Source organism: Pyrus communis, chromosome 7 (genome assembly GCF_041283825.1).
Source record: "Pyrus communis isolate YQ-2024b chromosome 7, ASM4128382v1, whole genome shotgun sequence".
In the NCBI taxonomy this organism is placed as follows: Eukaryota; Viridiplantae; Streptophyta; class Magnoliopsida; order Rosales; family Rosaceae; genus Pyrus; species Pyrus communis.
This window is the reverse complement of record NC_142571.1, coordinates 20,475,142-20,492,879: the sequence shown is the minus strand read 5'-3', so window position 1 is coordinate 20,492,879 and position 17,738 is coordinate 20,475,142. Positions and strand designations below refer to the sequence as shown.

General features: G+C 38.4%; 2 protein-coding genes across 4 annotated transcripts; both read right to left on the bottom strand.

The window, feature by feature from the left end:
• Positions 1 to 1,489: 1,489 nt before the first annotated feature.
• Positions 1,490 to 6,624, bottom strand: LOC137734064 (exportin-2). Of its 3 annotated transcripts, XR_015964014.1 has the most exons (3): positions 3,510 to 6,598; positions 1,848 to 2,186; positions 1,490 to 1,741 (listed from the first exon to the last, which is right to left on the bottom strand). XR_015964014.1 is itself a non-coding variant. In XM_068473324.2 (2 exons), the coding sequence occupies exon 1, from the start codon at positions 6,420 to 6,422 to the stop codon at positions 3,510 to 3,512; it is 2,913 nt and encodes a 970-aa protein (XP_068329425.1). In that variant the 5' UTR covers positions 6,423 to 6,624; the 3' UTR covers positions 1,490 to 2,186. The 3 variants fall into 3 exon arrangements, 2 of the variants coding, with proteins under 2 accessions (XP_068329425.1, XP_068329426.1); XM_068473324.2 differs by having other exon boundaries at positions 1,490 to 2,186; positions 3,510 to 6,624; XM_068473325.2 differs by having other exon boundaries at positions 1,490 to 2,186; positions 3,506 to 6,562.
• Positions 6,625 to 16,816: 10,192 nt separating this feature from the next.
• On the bottom strand, positions 16,817 to 17,356 carry LOC137734357 (uncharacterized). The gene has a single exon (XM_068473633.1). The coding sequence runs from the start codon at positions 17,354 to 17,356 to the stop codon at positions 16,817 to 16,819; it is 540 nt and encodes a 179-aa protein (XP_068329734.1).
• Between the last annotated feature and the right edge of the window lie 382 nt (positions 17,357 to 17,738).

The following is a 17,738-nucleotide window of genomic DNA, read 5'->3' as shown; positions in this document are numbered from 1 at the left end:
CATCATATTTTGAGATTTTTTGATATATCTATCTTATGAGGTCCAATGTCTTGTTTCCACCATGCAACAAAAATGCCTTGGAACATCACACTCACTCAACATTTATCTTGAAAAACAATAAGAGTATAAGCCATCACACATAGATGGGAAAAGATTGGTCAAATTAGGTAAAGTCACCACTAAGGTAAATTACCCAAAAATTAAAATACTAAAAATTGAGTGGCTTCTTCTTATTGGTCATTTGATCAATTGGCCCTTGGACCATCAATTTAGTGAGTGATGATGGTAGGTTAACATGGTGGGGTCCTCCCATAGACATGAATATCATGATTTTATTTGGATCCAAAGTTTGGATTGGAGAAGGCTTCTTGGTAAGAAACACCATACAATTATGTCAATCATACACTAATGAGAAATGCTAAGGAGATCATCTCAAAAGCAGAAGTCTTCATAGATTTATTGTCACCTTATGTTTTTGGCACAGTGTTTAATAATGTTGGCACAATAATTAAGTTAAACTATGAGGTGACGGAAAATCTATAGAGAATCCCGCTTTAAAAGAGCCTCATTAGCATTTCTCCTAACTAAGCAATCCTCAAAGAAAATAGAGAATAGAAGAAGAAGAGAAAGAAAAAAATGATTTAGTGGATGTTAGGCAGGAAGCCCAGAATAATTCACAACATAGGCTGATTACTAATTTAATATTATGTACAGTTTTTGTTAGACAATGCTTAGGGTTAGCATCATTTGTATTACTATTTAAATGGTTATTAGGATGTACTTAGTGCTTGTGTAGGAAAATCAATAGATGATTAAAATTTCTTCGACAAAACGATATTTTAATCTATTGTAAATTACAGAGGAACTTCGAGTTTACGGGAAAGCACTATGTTCTAGATAGATTAGATATTCAATACAAAAAGAGAGAAAATCTAAGTTCGAATCTCCTTTTTCCTTTTGAACAAGTTGAAAAAAGAAACTAAAAACAAATAACCAATTATCTATCGACGTGACACCATTTTTGGGCCTGGTCCAATAAGATTATGAATTTGCTTTCTCAAGAGTCATGGGCCAAAAGTAAAAAGTACATATGTTTGAAATATTTCACATCTTCCTCCATTTATGTGTATTTTTCGCGATCTATAATGTTCTCTTCATTTCAATTAGTAAAATTTGATATTCTGTTTGTTCATTGTAAAAATATTACATGCAATATTACAGGACTGGCACAAGAGAGATTGCAATATTATTAAATTGACACAAAAGAAATAACATTTGGAGTGTACTCGTGTCATAAATCTTTTTCCTGATAACCAAGGATAGTTGGATTAAGGTTTTACAGTTTCTACATCTTACGCAGGCATGCCATATGCATGATGTCAGTGGAATCATATGTTTAATCAGAGTAGCAAACTTAACAAGGGTTTAGTGCTCAATTATAATTAAGTCAACCAACATCACCTGCAAACTTTGTAACAAGATTCCATCGGAACAAACATGTTGCACAATCTTTTGTGTGCTCTCGATATATTAATAAAACGTATATTGCACAAGTGCTGCAAGCATGCGTCCATTAAACCTTCCGTTTCTTCTTCTGACTTCGACACTGACAAACCCGAAAAAAAGCTTCATCTTCTTCCTCCGACCTTAAAACTTCCGGTTTTCCCTCCCACTGCCTTAAAGGCTTCATAGGGGAAATGCTAAAACCATAATTCACTTAACCAGCAAGGGATTTGACAAACTGCAATAACGACGACGCAATAATTCCTCTCTTTTTCTTTTGGAAAAGACAATGGTGCAACAATATGCATACATACAACAGTAATATTCAATAAAAACAGACTTACATGACAACAATGCAGATGTACCATAATTTAGACGAATGCATGCTGACACAGGACAGGATGCCACGAAGATGCATTCATGATGACTTGACATAGGACTGCAACACTAAAATCCAGTTAACTACTGGGTGCTCGCCGTGTATGGTAGCCGACTCAGGACAAGTGTAACCAAAAATCCCACATCATTTCTGCAGAAAAATTTCAAATGCTGCAGAGATGAAGATGACAATCATCAAAACCTGTAGACTGCACGGCACTATAGGTTGCTCGTATATGCATGCTGACCAAGACTCGTTGAAACTTCAAATGAAAAGCCCGTACCTTCATTGCCATGTGAAAATCCTGCAAGTTTACACATGAAGATGAGATAATAAACAAAGAAAATACTTGAGATAGTAAACAAAGGTATCATTACCAAAAAGAAGTAGCAATTACAATAGAATTAATAGTCAAGGGTGCCTAATAACATTTTACCACTAGGAGAAAATGGAATTAAGGAAAACAAAAGGAAAATCTGCCATATACGTGTAAGATATGCATAAAGGGAATTGAGGAAATTCATACATGCGAGATAGTGCTAACACTCATCCATGGGTTGATATATAGTGCTAGCATGCCTAGATTGAGAAATAAAAACAAATACAGCCACAACTTAAACCAAGTAAGCTTTCACTGTAACTTGAAGAAACCCCTTGAATGTTGAACAAACAAGGCTTAAATATCAAACCGTAGAGACCCCTCTACTACAGAAAGAAAATCAAAACCATTCATCTTTTCCACAAACGCACAACCAAAACTGGCTAAGAGTCCCAAGGTCGTTGTTTTCCTCCTGCCACACCATGAGCAAACCAGTTTTTGGCAATATTCAAAACTCAAACCCGTCCCAGTTCAACCTAAGATTGTTTCTGCAAACACTAAAACCACTCACCAAGTAAATTTACATACAAATCATTGTACATTTAAAGCCTATTGTTATCAGGTTGCAGCTAATACCCCAGATTCACCATTCAGTTTCAACAACAAATTTTTTTACACTTTTAATCAATAAATGTTCCAAAACAAGTAATACTTTTTTCTTACCATCCAACTTCTAATCTGTAGTTTACTAAGTGGTAGTATTTGCACCACTAATCAAATATTAAGCTACTCACAACAATTACCTAAAAAAGATGTATTTCTAGGCGGTTATCAGCATTCCAATAGACAATACATCTTTTTAGATACAAAAATCCTTATGAGTACATACCACTGAGACCGATCCATATATATTGTAAAAAACAACTTTGATTGCTTATCATCCAAGGGAAGAAGAGCATATAATGGCATAGCGAGGATATGATTAGATAATTTCTTATATAGCCCAATACATTTCAATCAAACTGCAAGTTACTCATTGCTGATGTTCAGTGCACTCAATCAGTTTCTAATTAGTGTAAGACAATGACTAAGAAATAACAAGGTAACAATCTTTCTGTATCAGAACATATCTCACAGCTACAACCCCCCATTGTGTATCACATGCTTAGTCACCAAACTATTGCTACAATATGAATATATCACAAACAATTCCAGACGTAATTAAAACATGCTTCATGAAGATCCATAAAAAATAATAGGAATGGTGCACAACTACAAAACAAGAAAATATTTTGTACACATACTCACTTAAGCAATCGGGCATTTATAAAATTCGCAGAGACGATGTAGTTCTGCCTGATTGGTTGGGTCAAGATACTGACTGAAGATTTGAGGGTATCTGCCTGGGGAAAGTGCAGCAAGCCTAGCCAATGAATTTACCAAAAATTCTTTCGGATCCCTGATATCTTTCAGTGGGTCGTCCTCTCTCTTCCCAGCATTGTGAAGACGAACAAAGGTGGCAGAGTAACCTGCATTTTCAGCAATATCAGGCATTTCTGGATCCTCTTCAACCCTGTCCTGTTCAGGGCGTGAAAGAAGGGTCATAATGCTGTCCAGCATCTTCCCCCAGTGCTCAACAGCTGCAGCATCCAGAAGGGCTGGAGATTCACATAGAAGTCTGGTTGATGCAACAGCAGTCAACTTAGTCTCAATGACTCCTGTAATTAGCTTAAGATTGGAAATCCAAAACTGCACCAAGATGACCTGAAATATGTTTCCCTGAACAGCATTCATTGTATCTGCAAGGTTTTGAGAGCCGTGTTTGACCAGAAAGAGTGACATAAAAATCAAGAGAGACTTGATAAACTTTCCTGTTTGCCTGGTTTGGAGCACCGTGAAAAGGGCACTCCAAATGCCACCAATATAAGGTGCAATTACATTATATTCAAGGCTCTCGATAATAGTATTTAGCACATAGAAACCCTGTTCATCTGTGCTACGAGTGGAGACGAGTTTATTAAATATCACAAGCACCTGCTGCAACCTCCCCCCTTGGTTGAGCTCATGGGGTGCCTTATGAAGGAATGCTTGAAGCAAACGCACAAGAGCTGGAACATTAGAAGCCTTTTTCCATAAATCAGGGGACAAAAGTATCTCAAAAATATGCATGTAAGACGGTGAAATAGGTGGGTTATTCAGCTCAACTAGTTGAGCGAGCAACTGAAATGCATAAGGAAAGAACTCGGTCACATCTTCGACCAATATCTTCTGGAGACTGGGAAATAGGCTTGTCTCAAAAAGTGATATTAGAGAGGCATTCTTCCCACATGCACGCTTCACAAGAACAGCCACTGACTCGAAAAGATAGTGGTTAAATACTGGATTCTTGGGGTTTTCACAAGCTTTGTTGAGTATTAATGTTAACCCTTTAATGCAAGGATCAGCAATCTCATGTGATACGTCTGCAACTCCTAGAACTCGCATAATACACTTCATTACATATTGGTTTTCCTCAGATTCTGGAACCTTCAAGGCCTCAAAGAGGTTGTTCATCAGTTGTGGCAGAACAGGAGATATATCTGCTGAAGTATATATCGCTCTTCCACCCTCGTCCTTCACCATCAAAAGTTTCTCAATACAACTTGCAGCATAAGAGTGAACAACATTTGACTCTGCACGAAGGAACCGAATCAAATCCGGAAAAAATTGCAATGCCATAGGCTTTGGTATATGATTCCTGAACATAGTGAAAAATTTTAGTGCACCGGCCTTGAGCATTGGAAACCCATTGACATCCTGACTCTGCAATTCTGGAACAATTACCTTCCCAAAGAAGTTCTGAACGTCAACAAGATCAGTTGTAACAGAAGTACCACCAGCCTTCTTAATAGCAAGTGATACGACCAAGTATATAGCACAGTCCTTATCCTTCCAATTCGCAACTGGGTTTGTAGCAAAAGAGCTTAGCAAATTCTGTATCTGTAGAGAAACCAAATTAGTAACCTGTTGTTTATAATTGCTAGCAATCCCTTTAAGAAGCTCACACGCAATCCTCCTCCTAGTATCAAGATCACTACCTTCCATATCCCTCCTGATGAACTCAATATAGTTCATGTCAAATAGTTCTTCATCCTCCTCCCTTAATCTCACATTAGGGATCACAATGCCCTGACAAATCTGTGGTATCACACCCTCTGCAGAAAAAAGATTATGATGCACACTTGTGCTAACTGTTGTCAAGAACTTAATAGCTGTAACAGCTAACTGATCACGGCTCGACACCTGAGACACATTGCCCAATAAATGCCACACAGCAAGCGCAAAATCATTCAAGTACGTATGAAACTCTTCCTCATTCTTTTCCATATAAAGGTTAATATTCTCACAAACAGCCGCACGCAACGCATCAACCAGTGCAAGACCATCAGCGCTGCTCTCCAGTACTGGATAACTAGTGGTTAAATACTTTTTCATCTCAGTCATCCACTCATTCATATGGTCCTCAAAAAACTCAGGCAACTCTTGAAAATTCAATGAGTAGAAAATCCTACAGCACAATCTCTGTGACTCAAAGAGCGGCTTAAGCACAGCAGGCCCACCGGAATTAGCAGCAGACTCTATCAAATTCGAGGTTTTTATGAAAATTTCCAAAAGTGGTGCGGCGAAATTGTCCAAACAGTATTTCAAATCAAGCAAAAGATCATTGGTCTTGTACTGATAACGAAATTTCTTAAAAATGGAGTTGGCAGTGCCGAGAATACCGTTAATGGAGGCGTAGTCTCCAGCGAGTGAAGCCGTCCGGAGGCTGGAGATAAGCTCGGGAAGCAAAGCGGGCCACAGCTTAGGGAAATCGTGCTTGCCAATGAGAACTAGGGCTTCGCTGAGCTGCCCCTGAATTTTGGGGGTCGCAGAGAGCATGAGGGAGACGATGAGTCCCTTGATCTGCTCCTTCTCAGCGTCGGGGATGGGGGTCTCGTCGGAAGAAGAGTTAGGAGCCCATCGCGCCTTGAGGTGGTTTTTGAAGTTGACGGAAGCAGCCTGCCGGATTTGGTCATCGACGGTGGGCTCGGCAACGAGGCGGAGGACGGCAAGGCCGTAATTGGGGTGGAGGGATGCCTCGGAGAGTGAAGCCTCGGCGCGGCGGCGAGGTTCGGGGGACGGAGAGAGAGTGTGGAGAAAGCACTGAGAGAGGTGCTGTAGGGTTTCGGGGTTCCACTCCATTGATGGGCGATGAAGCTCTCGCGGTCTTCAGGGTTTTGCGGGGGAAAAAGGGGGACTAGGGTTTATGCGATGTGTGGAGATTTTGAAAGCGAGCGGAAGGTGTTTGTGAAATAACTGAGAGAGAGAGAGAGAGAGAGAGAGAGAGAGAGGAGAGGGAAAATCGAAGAGTTTGGGGGATTTTAATTTGGGGATTTTGTTTTCCAATTTATTTGGGAATTTTTGGTCCGTAGAAGCAAGCACTGCCGATTATTCCCCCTTCAAACGGCCTCGTTTGGTAGCCCTTGCAATTGGATTGAATTGCCCTTGCCATTGGGTTGAATTCCCCCCAATCCAAAAAAAGTTGCTCCAGGCGATTGGGTCTAGGGCTGCCCCTGCGGTAACTGCTTGGGCTTGAGCTCTTCCACTACAGAAACTGCCGACCCACGTGCACCCCAAAAGCCCTAAGAAGCCCTCCACTTTCTCTTTTCTCTTTGGACCTGTCATTTGGTATGGATTGTTAAAAAAAAAAAAAAAAAAAAAAAAGGCGCTAAAAGAGCCTCCTTCAACGTGCAACTAGCATTTGCCTACATAATTTGTGTGTATGAACATATTTTTTTTGGAAAATGAGAAGAAGAGAGAGGGAGAGTGGGAGGTTTTTATTATTTTTATTATTTTAAATATTAGAGATATTTTAACATCACTTGTAGGTGAGGCTTCAATAAAAAACAGTAAAATTTGGACCTGTGAAATTACATTATTGCCCATCATTTTTTTTTTGTGTGATAGAAGACTAAGTTGTCTTTTCACCCTCTTTTGGTTGACAAAGAGGGTTTCATTAATTAATAGAGATGCAATGCTAAACGGTTTGGATTGCTTTCACGACCTTTAGGGGCTGTTTGGTTTCCTATTTGAAAATTTTTATAGTTTCTCAAAACATTTCTTGAAAGCAATTTTCTTTAAGATTCAAAAACTTGATTGGTTTGCGATTTAAAATTTTTAAATCTTACGACTTAAACTAGACAAAAAGATCTAAAAAGAGAGGATCGCACGAGAGGGAGAAAGATGAGAGAGTACGAAAGAAAGTAAGAGATGATTGAAGGAAAGAGAAAGAATGGAGAAGATCTGTAATACCCTGAAAATTTAAAATATATGAATATGTGGAGAAAATCGAAAATAGATCGATTTATGATTATGAAAATTTAATCGAGAAATTTAAAATTTTTGTTACTAGAAATTATTATAGTTTACATCGTAAAATTTGTCGATAAGTGAAAAAGACAAAAATGACCCCATTGTATTAAATGAGATTCTTCATGGACATATTTGATTCCTTCATGATTTTTCAGATTTCTTTACATATTTGGGTAGTACTCGTTGATACGAATGTGTGGGTGCAAACAAAGTGTAATTTGGAGTTATAATGAATAAATTAGAGACGTTTTAGTGTTAAAAAAAAAAAAAAAAAAAAAAAAAAAGAAGAAGAAGAAGAAGAAGAAGCTGCCAGATGGCAGCATGAGAGAGGGAAAAAGAGAGAGTTACAGGAGAGAAAAGGATGGGGGATGGCCAATCAGGAGAAGAGGGAAAGGAGGGGAAATGATGGAGAAGAGGAATAGGGAACCAGATTTCCTTTTGACCCCCCGACTCGACCTGACCGTATCTCCCTTATCTGACTTCCGTTTGGGGTGACTTGGTGTCCATGGAAAGATCTTGGCGAGCCCAACGTCCCTGTGGTGTTAGATTTCTAAATTTCTAACCCAATTTTACAAATCAAAGCCACAAAGTTCCAGTTTGTCCAGCTGGTTTCACCCTTTTCTGATGATTCCGACAACGATTACCATTGATCCCCACCACCAATAGACTCCCCTCAATCCCAGGTGAAAGGCCCAAGAATTGGTTGTAGCGTCGGAGTTCGTTTTGGGCCTTTGGCATTGAATCAAGAACATCCATTTCTAGGGTTTCCGATGGTGCGAGACCAATTTCAGGTGCTTCCCGGCCGAATTGAACTTCAGCGCAGGTATGAAAGTTGTTTCCCTTATTGAGATATAAATCTTTGTAAAATTTGGTAATTTTTAGAGTTAGTTCGAAAAACTGGATTTCCGGCAGGTCGAGGCGATTTCCAACGTCTTCTCGGCCGAATTGGACTTTGGCCCAGGTATGAAACATGTTCCTCTTGTTGTGTTCTACAAGTTTGTAAAATTTGGTAATTTTTGGAGTTCATCGGAAAATTGGGTTTCTGTTCTCTGGAAACCGCCACCTGCAGCGGCACGTGGCCAGTGGGCCGATGCTGCCTTTTTAATGCAGATTTCGATATTCTAAATTCATTTTTGGGTATCCATTTGATGTGTTTCAATTGCTAAATATGGTATTTAATATTTCCTCCACTTGAATATTTTAGGAAATGGATTAAAATGAAAGGTGAACTACGGATGGCTTGATCCTTATTGAGGGTACGTAGGCAGTCTAACGAGAAGTTAGATGCAACCATAAAATAACTGAGATTAATCTTTTATTGAAAATTTGTCTAAGAAAAGGAATTGGGTGATTAATTTAAAAATAAATCTTAAGGTTTAATTTCTTTGGGCATACCATAGTAATTATCTTTTGAATTAAGAAATTGGGTCGTTACAGGATTGGACGAGATAGAGAGGAAGAGGAGTCAGAGAAAGAACCAAGAGAATGAAGAAAGCCGATTGGAGGAGAGCCGAAAATGGTAAAGAAAAAAAAGATGAAAGAAAAAGAAGAAAAGAGAGAGATATAGATTTGGAGTGAGAGGGGAGGAGGGAGAGAAAAGAAATGAGTGAATTTAAGTTTAAAAACTCTAAAAACTCAAATTTTAAGTTTTTAGAGAATAAACTATATTTTTGAGTTGGTTTTGAGATCAGTTTTTGAAAATAGTTCTACCAAACAAGTTTTTAAGGCCTAAAAGTTGAAAATTATTTTTGAGTTTAAAAAGTTGGATTCAAGTAGAGTACTAAACAGGCCCTTAGATTTTCAACAGGTCCTTTTATTTAGACCGTTGCATTTCTAACTTTAAAAATAATTGAAAATTATAAATTGTTGTCATCCGTTATAATTTGTTGCACAATCTAGGATTAATTTGAAGGTAAAAAAATTCAAAAAACTTTTAAAAATTAAACACACTTAACAAACTTACAAATATAGATTTTTATTTTCAAAGAACAAACTTACTAAGTACACACTTACAAAGCATAAAGCATAAAAAAAAAATATTAGTTAATAGTAATCGCCTTTGCCCTTCCTCGTTCTAAACGGGTGGACTTGCACAAAGACAATTATTGTTTAGAGTGAATAATAAGAACACTTTTATTACGCTTGCACTCTAATTGTTAGTGCCCTCCACCAATTGGTGGAGATACTCTTAATATCATAATTTTTTTTCTTCAAAAGGAGGATATGTATTGAAAAGTGTAAAGATTGACTGAAATATTTGTCCTACTATATACGATTTTGTGATGATCATATTTGGACAATTTAACATTTATGGTTTTTTAATCACTTAGTAATATAGTTTAGTGATGTTTTTCTTTATTTATAAGCGAGAGATCTTAGATTTAATTTTCGTCAAAAACAAATTTATATCCAATTATTATGGCTAGTCAATGATACAAGGCCGGTCCTAGCTCAAGGCAAATAGGGTGCATCCCAGAGCCTAAAGGCTCGTGGAACACCAAATTTTGTTTTATAAGAAAAAAAAAATAGGGTTAATCTTAGTTTACTACCCTAAAGTTTCATGGTTTTCAACATTTGGTACATGAAGTTTTTTTCATCCCAGAGTCATACCTCAAGTTTTAATTTTAGGACAGTCTCTGACATCTGTTAAGCTTGCTGTTAAGTTAGCCGTTAATTGGTGACGTGGTGCCTACGTGGACAATAACTTTGTGCCACATGTCATTAAGGGCCCATGTGGAAAATTAAAAAAATATCAAAAAATTAAACAAATTAAAAAAAAAAAAAAAGAAAAAAGAACAGATGTAGCCATTTCTGAGGCTGAAGGTAATGTCCTCCTCTCCTCCCGTTTGCATTTCCCTCCGCTCGCACACACGCTGTAATAAAACCCAATTCTGGACTTCCTTCTAAACCCGCTCGCAACTTGTGTCTCATCCTTCTTTCCATCAAGACCTGCGCACTGGTGTAGGAATTGCCATGTTTGCCAAAAAGTTCGTTGGTACCACTTGTCTCACCCCCTCCGACGCCCAGAACTTCTGCTCCATACAACTTCAACGTCCTCGCCGACTCTGTCGACTTCGATTCGCTTGAGAGGTCTCTGATTTGTTGGCCCGGTTTTTGGCGTAGGCTTCGCCAGGGTTCTAATCGATGCCTTTTCGAGATAAGAGTGAGAGAATGAGGGAAAGAAAGATATGGATGAGTTCGTCGGAATTAGATGGGGTTATGGGTTGTTGCTCTCGCCACCGACAATGGGGTTATGAGGATTATGGAGGGTTAGGTAAGGTCATGGGCTAATAGGGAGGGTTTGGCCCGTTTGGGTGGCCAACACTCTTTTTTTTAATTTTTTAATTTTTAATTTTTCACGTGGACCCTTAATGACACGTGGCACACAGTCATTGTCCACGTGGGCACCACGTCACAATTTAACAGCTGACTTAACAATAAGCTTAATGGATGCATGAGACTGTCCCAAAATTAAGACTTAAGGTATGACTCTGGGATGAAAAAAAATTCATATACCAAATGTTGAAAACCACGAAACTTTAGAGTAGTAAATTGAGATTAACCCAAAAAAATAATATTGAAAACATAGTAGTTTTCCAAGGCAAGTGAAAAAGCTCATCAATATTGTAACAGAAAAGCTCATTAACATTGCAATGGGAAGAAGTTACTGAGAGAACAGCAACAACGGAATGAATCGAAGAAAATGTCAATTTCTAATATGTTTTTCCTTGATTCCTATTGCTTTAAAGAAATAAGAGAGAATTAGAGATTCAATTATAATGTTTTTTGCAGGTTCTTTGCAATTGGGAATTAGGGTTTTGGAAGATTCAAGTAGAAGAATATTTCAACATCTAGGTTTTATTGTTCTTTGGTTATAAGCACATGCAAATTCGGTTATTTCTTTGTTGTTGGATTCACACTCTTCAGCAATGTATTGGTTTTTTTTGTTCAAAAAATTATAGCGGTTCCTAGCTCACGCTGAAGAATGATGAAGGAAAACAAAGAGAAGCGTTATTAGAAGTAGTGCTTGGGGAAAACTGACCAGGGAAGAAAGTGCTCTTGTGAAGACTTTCATTAATGTTACACTAAAAAGGAAAGTCGTAGATGCGCTACGGAAAAGAGAGAGGAAGACTAAGCCAAAATAAGCAAAAGTAATGAAACCAAAGGATTCCTGAGGGAAACCTAGGAAAGACACTCTACATCTATAAAAGGGAAAGCAATATAGATAAGAGGGAGAACATGACAAAAAAAGAAAATGAGGAGACTCAAAATTGCATCGCACCAAGCAGGGAAATCCTTCTCTAAGTGCAGGTAGTCTTGAATCCTTAGGAAAATCATCCTTCTAAGGCTTTAAGCGTTTCTTTATGTCTCATTTGAATTTCTTTAGCCAATAGAAGCACCTTTAGAATTTTAAAGAACCTAGATCATCCATCCCTCACGACCATGCAACCATGTAAGTTTTCTCTCAGGTAAAAATTAGATAAATTTCTAGCTTCCACACCACGCCTTGCGTAAGCAAGTCATTATTTGCCTTATTACACCATCTTTGAATCATTGATCTAACCACAATGCTTTCTAAGGAACGCTAATTTTTTAGAGTATCCTGAGACTTGGTACTCAAACGAACCAGGGGAAGCAAAAAGGCATCCACCTAAGCCCAAGTTCAGCTCGGCCTAAAAGTCCTCCAACAAATATTATATGGTGTGTCTTACCATGTTTTATGCATATGACATCACAAAGTTTATTAGTAAAGTAGTAGCGTTTTGGTTTAAATACTTAATTGTTATTAGGAAAAATATTTCAGTAAAATGTAATGGAGCCCTCTATACCAAATGGAGACCCTATATACTTGGCGGGCTAGTTACGGTAATGACAATTCCTGACCAAAACAGCCCTATTGGTATCCCTACATAAATAATAATGACATTCAAAAAGTAATCTTTGTTGTGGCCTATATTTGACTGAAGGGTGCGGCATAGAGAGAAAGAGAGTGGAGAATAGGGTTGAGGACTTGTGTGTTAATTCCTCTGTCCTTGTGCCCTTATTTATAGTAATAGGGAGCAGAGAAACTTGCTATCCAAGTAATACAAAGTCTAATAGGAAAAGATCTTCTAGATCCCAAAGGATTCCTAATCTATCTCTACTTAGGATTTACACAATCACAATATTGATAAGAACATATGTCACAACAATCTTTAGTTTTAAACTTTAATAAATTGAAATTTATTATCATCGTTAATGTAGATATTTCTCTATTTCAATTGTTTTTTTAAAAAAAAATTGTGACGTAACTAACATGTACAAAACGTGAATAAACAAACGAATTAGTACTACGGTTTAGTTATATTCCTATTCACTTATTAGTAATAGGTGTTATGTTTAACTCATATGAATGGCGATGAAGTATTATATTTGTGTGGAGTTTGATAACTAGTTAGTGAATGTCTAATTAGAGTGGAACATCATTGTAAAAAAAAAAATGTGAATGAAGAAAATATAGAATACAAAAATGAATTTAGAAATGAATTACCATATCAAAGTGTGAGCCTTTCTTTGGTGCAAATTTAAGTTACACATCTGTACAAGAGCTGTTAAATCATTTAACCTAACAAGCTCTCACGACTCTTGTTCCAATGTGTAACTTTTGTTTTTTTGAACAATGATATTATCTACACTAAGGGGGAAAGGGATAGGCTTAGTTTCATAATGGGCTAGCAATAATGTGGTTCAAATTCGCCTTTGGCGGGAATCGAACTTAAGCCTTTTCACATGTAAAATTATGAAATAGACAGGCCAAATGCCCACTTCCAACAGCACTGATATTTTCTCCAACTTGTTAATTATCACCTGCACAGAGGTTAAGATATTTAAACTCTTCTTGTAGACGTGGGATATTTCAACACACCCCTTTATGTGGGGCACAATTTATGGGTCACACATGGGAGATCCACACATCTGCAACCATGTGGAGCCAAGAGGAGAGGCCAAGGGACCCACCATTAGGTGGCAGTATGAGCCATCTCCCTAGCTCTGATACTGTGTAGAATTAGTACAAAGATGGGCTAAATGTTCACTTCCAACAACATTGATATTGTCTCCAACTTGTTTATTACCATATGTACAGTCCGACAGGTATGGAATTTTATCAGAGATACAGTCGATGTGGAATATTTTAACATCACTTACAAGTGAATTTGAATACAACTAGACTTTCAAATGTGTATATTTGATGCGCACTAGAAAAATTCAATCAAAGTGTACCTTGTTTGGTCCTTATGTAATGGTTTGAGTTTGTAGCCCATGATAACCAGCGAACAAGCCTTGCCTGACATTAAGCTCAACATTTGCCACGTTTTACAATAGGCCTTTCCTCAAGCTGACCCAAATCAACCCCAACTTTGGAATAAGAGTTTAAGACCCACAAAACTCTTTCCTTCCAAATTAACTGATGTGCTTGATCATATATTTTTGCTCTAGAATATTTCCAATTGATGTTCCTCTTATCTTGCTAGAAAATGCATTATTCATCATTTGGGATTCAAACATTGTTTAACTTTTCTTCGTATCCTACAAACGGCAAAGTACTTACTCTCACTTTCACGATAACAATTTAACTTTCATGTTGTTCTCTCTTTTTATGACTTACACAACGGAGCTTGATTGGGTGAAAAATTTCTGAAGTTCGTGTTATTTTTAGTTCCTAGATTCAGTTTTATATTTGTTTTCATTTTGGCTAAAATTTATATTTTCACATAATCTTTGGTAAGTCTAAGTATTAAATATTTTACACTTGGTTGTAATTATATTATTTTCCGACCTTCTGAACTTCGGTGAATCTCTATAGATGACTTGGTGAAAGTTGAAGTTACCCTTCACATATGCCTGTTAACTACTTGATAAAATGTCTCAAAGAAAAGCTTGGATTGCTGGGCAGCATGTCATGCTTGAATTTGCGCGCAGCACAAAGGATGTTTTGTGGATGCAAATTTTCGTCTTCTTCTTCTTGGATGAAAATGCACTTGCAAAACAATTAACATCTTAGGTCAAGGCCAAGAGCCTCACGCGCCCACGATGAATTGGAGAGGGCTTTGGCTGAAGAACGTCCGATTCCAAAGTTAGAATTTGAGAGAGAAAGCGTTTAGAGAAATTTGGAGAATTTTAGAAGAGAATTGGACTTAGGTTTTTGGAGAAATGAGGGTGTTTATATAGGGATGTGGCCGACCCTTTTTGGAGAGAAGGGGTCCGGACACTTATGGTGGATTTTTGCTCCAATTGCAAGATACTATGTCAAAATAATATCTTGCAATCAATTAGGAAATTAATTAGAAAATTAATTAATTAGGAAATTAGTCAATTAATTTAGGTAATTAATCCGAATTTGAATGATGAGGGTTACCTTGTGGGGAGGATTTGATGAGTATGGATGAAATATGTTTTGAATAAATACCTATTTTGATCACTTTTGACCTTGATTGAGTTGTGATTGTCCGCTGCTTGAGCATGAGAGTTCCGATGTGTCTCGAATGTAATTTTGTCTTTTTACCCAAAAATCCACGTGTCACCACCAATATTTTTTTTGATTATTTTTGGCTCCACAAATGCCCCCACACTTGCTGGACTGGTCGCAGTAAAGGGCATTAGGTGTAGAGATCTCCAACTTTTATGCAGATTCTCACTTGAACTTGGAATTAAATTCTTTTAGGAAAGGGAAAAAAATCGCCTCCAAAGCCTATTTAAGCCTACCTTAAGTAGGGGATTAAATCAACTTCAAAGAGCAATTATTTATCCCTACATGAAAGAGAGAAAACTATAGGATATTTGTTCCCTTTTCCCCAGCGCTCTTATTTGCTTGCCCATGCAAAGAACTGTCATCCGCTGATTTCTTTGTCTTATTCGCGCTGCACCAATGTAAGAAAAACTTAATTCTCCTTGTCTTCTTCTTAGGTGGTGTTGCCATGGGGCAGCCGTCGGGGTGTTGCGGCATGTCGGTTGGCAAGGGCCAGGAGTCAGTTTGGCGTGAGCCAATAATGAGGTGTGGCAATGGCTATTGCTTGTGTTGTTCGGCTTAACTAAAGCCAAGGACTTGCTCGACATGGGCCGAGGAAGTGGCATGGCATGGGTCTAGGTTTGGGCTGCCACATCTGGTTTGCTTGCCAAAAAATAAGGAATATACTTGAGTGTGATTTCTCAACTGCCGTAGATGGAGCAGTCAAGGATAAAGCTGCTAAGATCGAAGCTGCTGAAGATGAAGTGTCAGATGAGTGAAATGTTGAGTGTAAAGTGACCACTGCTCCCTGACCATTTGCTGCTTAATTGGTCTTCAAGCATTCGATCTTTTGAGCTATATAACCTTCTTGCACTGGAGAACTTACCCAGATGGGTGTCAGGGAATTAGTTTACCCTCTCGCACTGGAGAGCTTACCTATATGGGTGTCGGGGAATTGGTTTACCTTCTTACACTAGAGAGCAATTAGTTTAACCTCTCGCACTAGAGAGCAAACCCATATGGGTGTCCGGGAATTGGTTTACCCTCTTGCATTGGAGAGCAATTAGTTTAACCTCTCGCACTAGAGAGCAGATCCATATGGGTGTTGGGGAATTAGTTTACCTTCTTGCACTGGAGAGCAATTAGTTTATCATCTGATAATGGAGAGCTTACCCAGATAGGGGTTTGAGCAGTTGTTGTAGACAACAATTGAGCCTGGCTTATGAATAACTTCTTGAATCTTCATTGAGAATAAAGAAATGGATCAATTATGCTGGAAGGTAGAAACTGCATAACAAACTGGATAATTTTTGGCTTGCAAGGTCTTGTTCATCGAGTTGTTTGAGACTTCAAACTTATTTGGAAAAGCCCTAATGGAGTTTAGGGGGTGATAGAGATTTCCCTTGCTTGTGTAGGCCATGTCGTTACCTGTCAAGATACTTGTCATACCGGCCCTCACTTGTTAGCTTCTCAAGGTACTGCTTCCATTTCTAGCAGTCGTTGGTAGTATGGCCTTACTTTGATGAAATGCGCAATACTTTGTCTGATCCAACCTGGTAAGATTGCCCTTCATGGGTGGCGGCAGTTCGAACCAAGGTTCATTCTTGAGCTTACAGAGAATTTGGCTGATTGGAACTTTGAACTTGGTGAATGTTTTGGGCGCTGAGTCTTATTTGGTCGGGGAACGTTCCATGCGCTTCTTTTCCAACTTGTTTTTGTTAGACTGCTTGGCTTCATCCTATAATGTGTGCTTCTTCGCCAAAGCATACGAAGCTGCAAGGTTCAGTTCTTCTCCCATGATCAATTTTCCGAATAAAGGATGTTCGGTGGGAAGCCCATTTCTGAATGCTGCCATTTCTATATCTTCGTTGCAGCTAACAATCTTGGCATTCTCCACATTGAACCTCTTGACATAGTCGTAAATTGTCTCCCAAGGGCCTTTTACGATGCTAAAGAGATGGTTTGATGTCTTTTTGATTAAGTGGTTAGACGAATACTCCTTAGTGAAAACTAAGGAAAGTTCGTTGAAACTCTGGATTAACTGCGACGGTAGGGTGTGAAACCAATCTTGCACCTCGCCTTGTAGAGTTGTGGCAAAAATTTTGCACATAAGCGCATAGTTGTTCCCATAGAAGATCATGGTAATGCGGTAATGCTTGAGATGTTGGTCCAAATCTTCATCTTCTTTGTACGGAGTGAAGTGAGGCATAGTGAACCCGCGACGTGGATTTGTTTGCTCAATCTTATCCACGAATGGTGACCTACTTATATTGGTCATGTCTCGTCGAATCGCATCGTCAGTAGCCTTGTTGCGCTGGAAATTACGCAATTGTTTAGTTAAGAGCCTCTCAACTTCTTCTTAAATTTACCTCTGCTGGGGCAATGGAACTAACAGTTGCCCCCGGTTGTGACCTATTGGTCTAGACCGCTCTTCTCTATGCTCAACTCGTCTATATCGTGGCTGCGATGCATATGGCACATTCCTAGCAAACGAACGGGCTGTTCGTAGGCTGCCCATTGAACTTGAGATGGATTAAGTGATTGCTTTTTTCCGTCTGCCATAATGCCTACTCTGATGTGAGGTGGAGAATGCTCCTTGCGAACCTAGTTGTGAAAGAACTCTTCATTTGGAAGGTTGTCCATGTTGATAATCAGAGTGT